The following is a 13408-nucleotide window of genomic DNA, read 5'->3' on the forward strand; positions in this document are numbered from 1 at the left end:
TCGTGCGAGCGCAGCGTCGCCGCTCTCCTGCGCTTCAACGCGGCCCCTGCAGCACGCGGATCCCTTGCAGCGTCTGATGAGTTGAGTTGTGATTCTGAATTCATTAAACTAATAACTGTTGATTAGTGTTTCATTCCACAACTGAAATGATCTGACTGCAAATTTAGTTGGATTGTTTATACTGCGTTATTGTTTACTGTTCCTGTACTGCTATTGTCAATGTATGTTTGTTATTTAGCTGTGAAGCTGTGTAGACTCATCCCCTGTGTTGCTGGGCCCAGCTCTGCTCTGCTAGAGGAGCCGTTGGGCTCCCCCGGTGTTACTTGAGGGAGGCCCAGACCAACCGAGCCCCCCCACCCCACCGACTCCGTACAGAGACTCTCCCAGCCGTGCGCTGTGCTGAGTGACGGCCGCTCACAGCGAGGGGGCTGACGGGGCCCAGCGGCGGCGCGGTCGCCGCTTCGTGTGGAGTCTCGGGGTTTGATCCCAGGGGCCGCCCTGGTTAATACCGCGAGGGGAGTCACCAAACGTGCACGCGGCCTGCTTCACAGCGGACGTTAAAGATCCGCGATTGAAAACCAGCAGTGATGCGAGCCAGCGTCACGGTCCGTCGCTGAACATCGCTCGCTAGTGACCCTACGTAGCGCCGGGGGCTCTGTGCACCGTGACCCAGCGCTGTGGAGGCGAGGGTTGGCGAATCGCACAAATTTGTGAAACTCCCACGGGAGCCAAGCCACCACCTCCTGGCTTGCCAGGGGATGGCAGTACAAGTGGATTCCAATCAAAGTAATCTCCCAACTAAACTAAGTAATCTCTTAACTAATCAAAATAATCTCCCTTCTAAACACAGTAATCTCCCATCTACACACAGTAAACACACAGATCTGCTGTCTGTGAGAATCTGGACAGAGTCACTCTACGCAGTCACGTGAGTGACTCACAGAGTGGAGCATCTGGGATGTTCACAGCTGCCACACCAACCACCTGGGGATCAGGTTCAGCCCAGTATCCAGATTTGTATGAACGCTGTGATGCTGTGTAGACGCGAGTGTAGCTGTAGACTTGTCTAACTGCCCATTCATGGACAAACGCGCGTCTTGTAAATATCCAAGCATCAAAAGCAGCGCAGTGCATTATCCTGCAGCGATTGTACGCTTTATGTGCACTCGCAAGTTATGATGAACAATTATAACAATGTTTATTTTAATTCCTTAAACATTATATCTCAAGTTGTAGTCAATGAGTGTATATCATTATTGACATCCACGAGTCAATCACCTGCACTGGTCGTAGCGCTGCTCCCGTGAGCGTTGTGCGCATGGAGAGACCCTCGCACCGCCTGCTCTGGGGTCGTCATCGTTGGTGTCTGGGCACAGCTCCCCCTGCCCCCACCCCTCGTCCCCACCATCCCCACCCCCAATCCCCCCCGCCCTCACCCACCGCCCCCACCCCCGTCCCCCCCGCCCCCACCCACCGCCCCCACCCCCCGTCCCCCCTGTCCCCACCGCCCCCACCGCCCCTACCCCTCGTCCCCATCGCCCCTACCCCCCCCCCCCTCTCTCTACAAGAGCCACGCTGCCCCAAAGGGCTCTCCCCAGGAGCCATCGGCACAGCGGCCGCTGTCGCCTGGCCAGGAGCCAGCGGCACGGAGCGCGAGGCGTCCTCACCTTCCTGCGGATGCCGGCCGTGATGGAGACCAGGGTGAGAGTCTTCACCAGCTCCGTGGCCAGGTACAGGATGTTCTCCAGCAGCGTGTAGTCCTTGTATGAGGGCCGGTTCACCATGTCCGTCAGCAGGGAGATGGCTCCTGCAGCACACGCAGCACATGCAGCACATGCAGCACATGTAGCACACACAGTTCAGAAAGCACTAATATGCAGCAACAACAGAAAAGATAAACAGATCCCCCGTATAGCCTTAACAGAATGTTGGCGCAAGTGCTGTTAGCGAGCACACACAGCAGCACATGCAATGCATGCAGCGCACACACACAACACAAGCAACACACAGCAGGGCACAGAGCACACTATACACACATCCGTAGCAACACACTCAGAACAGCACACACAGCACATGCAGGAAACACAGCATACACGGCACAGGCAGCTCACAACAGCAAATACAAGACACACAGCATACACAGCGCACACACGCAGCACACACACAGCACATGCAGCACACACAGCACATTCCATTACACACAGTTTCAGTTTTCAGTTTCATTTATTTGGTATAGCCCTGTGAGCCATTCGGCTCTTGAATCGGGTGCAACCACAACAAACAAAAATATGAACAAGAAAACATCTTAAAGTGCCTATGTGACTATGTGCAAACAGAAAATCCAGGAAAAAACAGCAAAATATTCCAGAAAAAGCTCCGTACACCAACGCTGTGTACAAACATCCCAGTGGGATGCAAGTCAAACAACAACAACCACAAGACAACTCAGATTAAGGCCATCAGTCTAACTGCGTACTACAACAAACAAACATGGCCAAACCAAAAAACTTTTCTAAATCACCAAAATAAAGCCATAAAAGCAATGTAACAGTGATATAGGAACTGTGACCGAATTTTCACAATAAACGACATAACAAAATGTACCACAAAACCCTGCAGCCATAGCTGGGCTGCATGAGTCGCTCCACAACAGCAGGAGTATCAGTCAGAGTATCAACATTTTTCAATGCACCTTTAAGATCAGCACACTAAATCAAAACACAGATCATACTTTGCAGCGGTCATCCGGAGCAAAACATTTTATTTTATTTTAGACCACTGAATATCAGTGGCAGCTAGTGGTGTACTTCTCCTCTCGAGCAGTTTTTGGTGAAGATCTCATAGGTAGTGATTCAAGTTGCAGTTTATTGGAAATTGCATTCCAGACCCTGGAGGCATCAATAGCAAAGGCCCTTCCTCTAGTATTTGTACGGAAATAGGGAATGTGAAGCTGGTAAATGAGTGAAGATCTTAGGTAAAATTTGTTCTTTGAAACAGAGAGGAGATCCAGCAGGTATTCTGCTGATTTTTTTGTAAGTAGATCGTGAATAAATAAGATCTGGTGCACAAGCCGTCGAACATAAAGAGATGTTAAGTTTGACCCAATGTAGAGATCACAGTGGTGAGTCATATATGGGCAGTTCAATGCAAATCTTAAGGCCGAGTGATAAATTTAGTCAAGCTTCTTCAGTACAGTACTGGGGGCTGATTTATATACGATGTCACAGTAATCAAGTAGAGGCAGTATGGTAGCTTTTATCAATTCCAAACGGAACATACAGGGGAAGCAGTGCTTGTGTTGATACAGAAAACCAATTTTTATTTTTGTCTTTTTATCAATATAATCAATGTGATCTTCAAAATGCAGTTTTGAATTCAGGATGACCCCAATATACTTATAGATCTTCTTGGTTCTTTCGGTAAAGTCACGTAGAAGGGAAATAATAAAATAATACAAATAAACATAATAAAATACAATTCTCACGACGTTTCGGCCACAACGCAAGCAACCGTCCTCAGGTGAAGAGCAGGTCTGTCGGAAAGACAGCGTCTGAATGAACACCACAAAGCTTGGCAGCGTATATTTAAGCTGGGTTAGAGGAGGAAGGGCGCCTTGACAAAGGAATTTGCATATCAACATATTAATTTAGCATATTTATGGGAAATGCAGATATGGGATTAGTCACTACTTGTGGAATGCGTAGGAGGTGGGGGGGGTCTCAAAGTCATATTATGCCCGTGCATTATGTAGGATTAGCAGCAACAAAGGGAGGAAGTAGGGTTAGCAGTAATAAAGGAAAGGAATTTTAATAGTAAGAAGCTGCAGCAGCCAAAGCACCACGTAAAAAACTAAAATATAAACTACATTAATATCATCAATATAATAAATATACTCTCCAATAAGCTGAGCTACTAACAGTAAGTCATACATTACAATTCTACGTCGCAAACAATATAATATGCCACCAGCTAAACTTTTTCCTTACATCACACGGATCTACCCCGTACTATATACTGCCATAGACAAACCCAACATTAAATTATATACTGCATTACTATACACCACCCTATACCATAGTAATATTAATTCATAATACATAGACTCCTCCTCACCCTGTGCGTTACAGATGATGTCCAGGTCCTGCTCAGTGGAGACCCTGGCCAGGGCGTTCAGAGCGGAGAGCTTGCAGGGAGCGTCGGGCACGTCCAGGTAGCAGGCCAGCACGTCCGCTGCCAGCTCCTGGTGGAAGCACGACTTCAGCTCCGGCACCACGCTCAGGTTGTAGAGAGTTGTAACCGCAAACCTCAGCGTGTTGCGGGATTCCTGCAACGAGTCACCACAGCGAACGTCAGGTTCATTCTACAGCTACATTGGACTTGTCAATGCATAGGATTAAATAAGAAAATCAACTACCAATAAAATGTAATAAAATGTTATTTCTGATGGATCATAAGAATGAATAAGATGCACAGACGTAGTTCCTGTTGAAACAACTAACGTGTTGATGCAACATAAGCGAGTTTCAAGCAATACCCGAAGGAGGTGAGTTTGAGTTTCCAATTCAACAAAAGATGACGAACCGCAACACAAACCGCGTCCTGATGCGACACAGCAGCGCGGATCGACGGCGACAAACGGCGCAAGCGACGCTGTTCACAGCAAAAGTGACAACGACCGCCTGCTGCTGCTGCTGTGACGATGAGCGTCGTGCGGTGTGCAGCGCAGCACGAGGCTGGGGCCTGCCTCTGTCTCTGTCAGGGATCCCTCGGAGCTACGTGCAGCTGCCCACTCAGCTTCCCACTCAGCTTCCCACTCAGCTTCCCACTCAGCTTCCCACTCAGCTTCCCACTCAGCTGCCCACTCAGCTGCCCACTCAACTGCTCAGTCGGCTGGGCCATGGGATTGGGCTGAGCAAGTGAGTAGCTGCATTGCAACTTGTTTGAGATTGTCTTAACCAATGTTTGGGACGGTTTGGGGAGGCCTTCATCCAGCAGTGGCTGATGGTGATGATGATGGTGATGATGGTGATGAGTGATGGTGGTGATGATGGTAACAATGATGATGTTGGTGATGATGATGGTGATGATGGTGATGATCATGGTGGTGATGATGAGTGATGGTAATGATGGTGGTGATAATGGTGATGATGGAGATGATGGTGATGACGATGGAGATGATGATGATGACTTCAACATCGGAGTGCACGGTGCGGGCTAATGGGAGCCGATGCCACGTGGAGCGCTCGGCCTGACCCCGAATCCCAGCCGCTGAGATCCACTCAGCTGATTTGGAATTTGGATCTGATCGGCCAGCAGTAGAATGGGATCCCAATCAGCTGCTGCTGGAGACCGGATTCTGTTGCGTAACCACATTAGCTGCTGCTGCTGCTGCGTTACATTGCTCAACACGGCAGCCACTTTCTCTTGCTGTATAGGCAATAGAAATCAACGTTCATTGATACACAAAACACAACTATTGTTGTTAACTAACAAAGACGTCACGAGAATGAGGCCGAGTTGCTCTGGCACAATGGGATAACCAACACCTGTGGAACTGCACAGATCTGGGCTCAATTTCCAGCTGGGATTGTTAAAAATGCACCATTAATACAAACAAAAAGATGATGGTTGAAGTAAAGATAAACCCCTTTTGTCCCTGTGATCCTAAAGCCCACGGGCGAGTGTCCAGAGTGGAGCCCAGAGGCTGTCACTCACTGTCACTCACTCACTGTCACTCACTGTCACTCACTCACTGTCACTCACTGTTACTCGCTCACTGTCACTCACTGTCATTCGCTGTCACTCGCTGTCACTCGCTCACTGTCACTCACTGTTACTCGCTGTCACTCACTGACTGTCACTCACTCGCTGCCACTCACTCAAAGTCACTCACTCACAGTCACTCACTGTCACTCAATGTCACTCACACAGTCACTCACTGTCACTCACCGTCACTCACTCACTGTCACTCACTGTCACTCACCGTCACTCACTCACTGTCACTCACTGTCACTCAATGTCACTGTCACTCAATGTCACTCACTCACTGTCACTCAATGTCACTCACTCACTGTCACTCACTCAGTCACTGTCACTCACTGTCACTCACTGTCACTCACTCACTGTCACTCGCTCACTCACTCACTGTCCCTCACTCACTGTCACTCACAGTCACTCACTCACGGTCACTCACTTACTGTCACTCACTGTCACTCACTCACTGTCACTCACTCACTGTCACTCACTCACTGTCACTCACTCACTGTCACTCGCTGTCACTGACTGTCACACACTCACTGTCACTCACTGCCACTCACTGTCACTCACTGCCACTCACTGTCACTCACTCACTGTCACTCACTGCCACTCGCTGCCACTCACTCACTGCCACTCACTGTCAATCACTCACTGTCACTCACTCACTGTCACTCACTGTCACACACTCACTGCCACTCACTGTCACTCACTGCCACTCACTGTCACTCACTCACTGTCACTCACTCACTGTCACTCACTGTCACTCACTCAATGTCACTGTCACTCAATGTCACTCACTCACTGTCACTCACTCACTGTCACTCAATGTCACTCACTCACTGTCACTCACTCACTGTCACTCACTCAGTCACTCACCGTCACTCACTCACTGTCACTCACTGTCACTCACTCAATGTCACTGTCACTCAATGTCACTCACTCACTGTCACTCAATGTCACTCACTCACTGTCACGCACTCGCTGCCACTCACTCACTGCCACTCACTGTCACTCACTCACTGTCACTCAGTCACTCACTGTCAATCACTCACTGTCACTCACTCACTGTCACTCACTGTCACTCACTCACTGTCACTCTCAGTCACTCACTCACTGTCACTCACTCACTGTCACTCACTGTCACTCACTCACTCACTCACTGTCACTCACTCACTGTCACTCACTCACCGTCACTCTGCCTCGCTCCCTCTCACACGCACGCTCACACACAAAGACAAAGGTCGCCCGGATAGCCTTAGCAGGCTGTCGGGGCAAGCGCTGTTAGCGAGCGGCGCCTATGAAGGCCGGCACGGCGCACGAGGTGGTGGGTGGCCGGCATCAGCCCCGGTCGCCTTTGTCTCCCTTGTGGTGATGTTTACACACCGCACCGGATACTCGTTTGAGGCTGAGTGTACCTAGAGGAGGCCCAGGACCGGTTCAGATAATCGTCACTGGCGTTGGCTGTGAGCGGGAATCAAACCGGGATCCCTGGCTTCGTGGTGCAGTGAGCTAACCGCTGCACCACCGCTCCTCACTCTTAAATACACACTCATCCCCATACAGACACAGTCACTATCACACACTCAGTTATTCCCTCACTCTCCCTCACGACAACAAGATCCCCCGTGTAGCCTGAACAGACTGTGAGGGCAGGCGCTGTGCGTGAGCACCGATGGAGGCCAGCACGGCACCACACTCACTCACACTCACCACCACTCACTCACACTCACCACCACTCACCCCCACTCACCACCACCACTCACTCACACTCACCACCACTCACACTCACCCCTACTCACTCACACTCACCCCCACTCACACTCACCCCCACTCACCCCCACTCACACTTACACACTCACTCACACTCACCCCTCTCTCACCCTCTTTCTCTCAAACTCACTCACCATCACTCATGCTCCCTCATTCACTCACAAATTCACACTACCTCACTCACTCACACCAACTCACTCATTCTCACTCTTACACCCTCTCTGTTCTACTCACACATCCCCACTCTCGCACAACAACAGCCGCCAGTCGCCACTAAGTGGCAGTGACGTCACTACGGTGCTGGTGCCAGGCTAGGTGCACCTTGATGCCATGTCCACTGTCGAAGGCTCGCCGGCTTGACTGGCGAGTGGCAGATGCACCAGCTGTGCCCCCCACTGTGCCAACTCTCACCCACACACACCCACACTCTCACTCTCTCACACACTCACCCACACCCTCATACATACAAAGACAAAGGTCCCCTGTATAGTCTTAACGTACTTTCGTGGCAAGTGCTGTAAGCGAGCACCTATGAATGCCGGCACGGCACACGAGGAGGCGAGTGACCAGCACCACACCCGGTCGCCTTTGTCCCCCTAGTGGCGATGTTCACACTCTGCACCAGCTGCTCTTTTGAGGCTGAGTCAACCTAGGGGAGGCCCAGGACCGGCTTCTATAATCGTCACTGGTGTTGGCCGTGACTGGGACTTGAACCCGGGTCGCCGGGTTTGTAGCACAGTGCGCTAGCCACTGCTCCACACAACTCTCGCACACAGACAGTGGTACAGTGATACCCTGTCACTAACTCACCCACTCGCTACCTCTCTCTCTCTACCTCGTTCTCTAACTCACTCTCCAACTCTCTCTGCCTCTCTCTCGAAACGTCCAGCAGCAGCAGGCCACCAGCATGGTGGCGCCCCCGGTGCGAGCGTCTCCACTGTGTGAGACGGCGCGTTCACTCTGCACTGCCACGTGGCCTCGTGTCTACGGCTCCGCCAGATTGGCACGCGGCTGAAGCTCATCGCGGCAGAGCAGGAGGAGCGGATAGAGGAGGAGGAGGCAGAAGGGACCGCACGCGAGATCGCTGCCGCAGCTGAAGTCGCGACCCCCAAGTGACAACTTGTAGTAGAGGCGGGTGAGACGCTCAGTGCACACACGACACGGCGACATCGCACGGCGCAGCGCGGACTTGCTACGCGAGACGCGAACAACAACACGGCACACGCAGCAGAAGCAGAAACACAAGAATGTACACAGAGTGCACAAACAACGTGCTGATCCGGCAGGACTCACACTGGCGATTCTGCAAACACTCGACAAGACACCCTGAGGATGCTCCCACTCGACGTGGGCATTTGTCTTATAAGTCTGTCTCCCTCATTGTGAGCTGTAAGGTTCGTCTGTTAGGACGTCAATAACGTGCAGTCATGTCTCTAACTCTCTCTGTCTCCCCCCCCTCTCCGCGTGACTCACAAAGCGCAGCATGAGGCCCTGGCAGGCGTGGTGCTTGAGCAGGCTCAGCAGGAACTTGAGGCCTCCACAGTCCACGAAGGTCGTCACTGTGACCAGAGAGAGAGGAGAATCAGACTCAGAGGTCCCTCCACTCCACCACACACACACACACCGCGCGCGCACACACACATCGTGTACACACACACCACGTACACACACACATCATGTACACACACACCACGTACACACACACAACATGTACACACACACCATGTACACACACACCACGTGTACTGTCGCCTCCCCGTCGTCACCGCCTGCTGCTGTCCAACCCCTCACCCGCTGCTCCGTCAACTCGACCCCCAGGCCGCGCTCTCTCACCACCCTCACCACCATCACCCTCACCACCATCACCCTCACCACCACCTCTACCTCCTCCCCGTGGTCTCACAGCGCTGGGCGCCTCTCTCTGGCGCCCCTCACCCCCTCACCACCCTCACCCCCTCACCACCCTCACCCCCTCACCACCCTCACCCCCTCACCACCCTCACCCCCTCACCACCCTCACCCCCTCACCTCCTCACCACCCTCACCTCCTTAACTCCGCCTGCTCCCTGCGCCTCGCCAGCGGAGCCCGGCCCGAGACGCGGCTGCTGTTGGTGATGGTGGTTGTAGTGGTAGTTATAGTAGTTAGGTAGTGGTGGTAGTGGTTGTAGTGGTAGTTATAGTAGTTAGGTAGTGGTGGTAGTGGTTGTAGTGGTAGTTATAGTAGTTAGGTAGTGGTGGTTGTGGTAGTGGTTGTAGTGGTAGTTATAGTAGTTAGGTAATGGTGGTAGTGGTTGTAGTGGTAGTTATAGTAGTTAGGTAGTGGTGGTAGTGGTTGTAGTGGTAGTTATAGTAGTTAGGTAGTGGTGGTAGTGGTTGTAGTGGTAGTTATAGTAGTTAGGTAGTGGTGGTTGTGGTAGTGGTTGTAGTGGTAGTTATAGTAGTTAGGTAATGGTGGTAGTGGTTGTAGTGGTAGTTATAGTAGTTAGGTAGTGGTGGTAGTGGTTGTAGTGGTAGTTATAGTAGTTAGGTAGTGGTGGTTGTGGTAGTGGTTGTAGTGGTAGTTATAGTAGTTAGGTAATGGTGGTTGTGGTAGTGGTTGTAGTGGTAGTTATAGTAGTTAGGTAATGGTGGTAGTGGTTGTAGTGGTAGTTATAGTAGTTAGGTAGTGGTGGTTGTGGTAGTTAAAGTAGTTAGGTAATGGTGGTGGTTGTAGTGGTAGTTATAGTAGTTAGGTTGTGGTAGTGGTTGTAGTGGTAGTTATAGTTGTTAGGTAATGGTGGTTGTGGTAGTGGTTGTAGTGGTAGTTATAGTAGGTAGGTTGTGGTAGTGGTTGTAGTGGTAGTTATAGTTGTTAGGTAATGGTGGTTGTGGTAGTGGTAGTTATAGTAGTTATAGTAGGTAGGTTGTGGTAGTGGTTGTAGTGGTAGTTATAGTAGGTAGGTAGTGGTGGTGGTGGTAGTGGTTATAGTGGTAGTTATAGTAGTTAGGTAGTGGTGGTTGTGGTAGTGGTTGTAGTGGTAGTTATAGTAGTTAGGTAATGGTGGTTGTGGTAGTGGTTGTAATGGTGGCTGCAGCTGCGCTGTGAACCCGACGACCCAAATTCGATTCCTGCTCACGGCCACCACCAGTGGCGATTATCTAAACAGGTCCTGGACTTCCCCTAGGTCAACTTCGCTTCAAATGAGTCCCTGATGCATAGTGTGAACATCGCCTCTAGGGAGACAAAGGCGGTCGGGCGTGGTGCTGGCCACCCACCCCATTGCGCACAGTGCCGCCCTTCATCGGTGCTCGCCAACAGCACTTGCCCCAACGGCCTGCTGAGGCTACACGGGTGATCTTTGTCTTTGTTCACGTGTCCGTGAATTAAGAGGAAGTGGAGGTGAGTGTTGAGTGAGTGGACACTTCATGGTGAGTGAGGTAGCGGGTGAGGGGCTGGTGAGTAAGGGGTGGTGAGTGGCTGAGTAAGAGGTGAGTGTTGAGTGAGTGGACACTGCACGGTGAGTGAGGTAGCGGGTGAGGGGGTGGTGAGTGAGGGGGTTGTGAGTGAGGGGTGGTGAGTGGCTGAGTAAGAGGTGAGTGCTGAGTGAGTGGACACTGCCAATCAGTAAAAAAGTGTCACGTTGACAAAAGACAAATTAGTTCACTGCTTTAGCCCACCGGTGTGTTGAAGCGCGAAACCACAACATTTACAATTTGAGTACGACGTTTCGCTGGTAATTGCAACCAGCATCATCGGGCAATTCGCCGTGTCGGGTGGTGGAGGGTTACGACACATTTATAAATAACGCGATCTAAACCCAAAAACGTTGATTATGAATAATATTGGTCGCGAAAGCCTACGTGTTAAACTGAGTGGACACTGCACGGTGGGTGAGGTAGCGGGTGAGGGGGTGGTGAGGGGTGGTGAGTGGCTGAGTAAGAGGTGAGTGTTGGGTGAGTGGACACTTCATGGTGAGTGAGGTAGCGGGTGAGGGGGTGGTGAGTGAGGGGTGGTGAGTGGCTGAGTAAGAGGTGAGTGTTGAGTAAAAGGGAGGGGAGAAGAAGCGTTGGGGGAGGGGGGCTGAATGAGATGGGAGGGGTGAGCTGCTCAGTGGTGAAGGTGCGTCTAGTAGGAGGGAGAGACGAGTCATTGAGTGTTTGTTGAGAGATTATTGTTGTGAGTGGTTGTTGTTGTGAGTGGTTGTGGTGAGTGGTTGTTGTTGTTGTGAGTGGTTGTTGTTGTGCGTGGTTGTTGTTGTGCGTGGTTGTTGTTGTTGTGAGGATCATTCCCCAGTGGTCGTTCCAAGTGCACCGCGGCAGCCCCTGCGCTGTGCAGTGGTGACGAGGCCACCACCACCACGTGGTGCTGCTGCTCACGTGAACACCACCACCACCACGTGGTGTCACTGCTCACGTGAGCACCACCACCACGTGGTGTCACTGCTCCAGGCAGCGCGCTGGGTGCGCCACGCCGCTACCGGTGACTACGACGCACGCGCCGCTCACTCGCACCGCGACTACTACGACTGCTACACTCGCTGTGTGTCACTACTCGCTGTGTGTCACTACTCGCTGTGTGTCAGTACTCGCTGTGTGTCACTACTCGCTGTGTGCCACTACTCGCTGTGTCACTACTCGCTGTGTGTCACTACTCGCTGTGTGCCACTACTCGCTGTGTGCCACTACTCGCTGTGTGTCACTACTCGCTGTGTGCCACTACTCGCTGTGTGTCACTACTCGCTGTGTGTCACTACTCTGTGTCACTACTCGCTGTGTGCCACTACTCGCTGTGTGTCACTACTCGCTGTGTGTCACTACTCGCTGTGTGTCACCACTCGCAGTGTGTCACCACTCGCAGTGTGTCACCACTCGCAGTGTGTCACCACTCGCAGTGTGTCACCACTCGCAGTGTGCCACCACTCGCTGTGTGCCACCACTCGCTGTGTGCCACCACTCGCTGTGTGCCACCACTCGCTGTGTGCCACCACTCGCTGTGTGCCACCACTCGCTGTGTGCCACCACTCGCTGTGTGTCACCACTCGCTGTGTGTCACCACTCGCTGTGTGTCACCACTCGCTGTGTGCCACCACTCGCTGTGTGCCACCACTCGCTGTGTGCCACCACTCGCTGTGTGCCACCACTCGCTGTGTGCCACCACTCGCTGTGTGTCACCACTCGCTGTGTGTGTCACCACTCGCTGTGTGTCACCACTCGCTGTGTGTCACTACTCGCTGTGTCACCACTCGCTGTGTGTCACTACTCGCTGTGTGTCACCACTCGCTGTGTGTCACTACTCGCTGTGTGTCACCACTCGCTGTGTGTCACCACTCGCTGTGTGCCACTACTCGCTGTGTCACTACTCGCTGTGTGTCACTACTCGCTGTGTGTCACTACTCGCTGTGTGTCACTACTCGCTGTGTGTCACTACTCGCTGTGTGTCACTACTCTGTGTCACTACTCGCTGTGTGTCACCACTCGCTGTGTGTCACCACTCGCTGTGTGCCACTACTCGCTGTGTGTCACTACTCGCTGTGTGTCACTACTCGCTGTGTGTCACTACTCGCTGTGTGTCACTACTCTGTGTCACTACTCGCTGTGTGTCACTACTCGCTGTGTGTCACCACTCGCTGTGTGTCACCACTCGCTGTGTGTCACTACTCTGTGTCACTACTCTGTGTCACTACTCGCTGTGTGCCACTACTCGCTGTGTGTCACTACTCGCTGTGTGCCACTACTTGCTGTGTGCCAGCTCTGTGTCACTACCGTCATGCCGTGTCGGTGCTCACACCGTGGTTCACTTCGCTCACTGCACGTCAGTACTCACTGTGTGTCAGTACTCACTGCATGTCAGTGAGCACTGTCAGCACTCTTACTACTGTGTCATTACTCACCGTGTTTCAAG

General features: G+C 52.0%; 1 protein-coding gene across 3 annotated transcripts in view; it reads right to left on the bottom strand.

Moving 5' to 3' along the window:
* LOC144736680 (uncharacterized) overlaps positions 1–13408 on the bottom strand; it is an 828508-nt gene that overhangs the window by 466743 nt on the left and 348357 nt on the right. For all 3 annotated transcript variants that reach the window (XM_078619283.1, XM_078619277.1, XM_078619289.1), the window contains one exon: positions 9001–9086. In XM_078619283.1, coding sequence (XP_078475409.1) covers positions 9001–9086 — 86 coding nt within the window. The remainder of the gene's footprint in view (positions 1–9000; positions 9087–13408) is intronic.

Source organism: Lampetra planeri, chromosome 3 (genome assembly GCF_965212315.1).
Source record: "Lampetra planeri chromosome 3, kcLamPlan1.2.h2, whole genome shotgun sequence".
Taxonomy (NCBI): domain Eukaryota; kingdom Metazoa; phylum Chordata; class Hyperoartia; order Petromyzontiformes; family Petromyzontidae; genus Lampetra; species Lampetra planeri.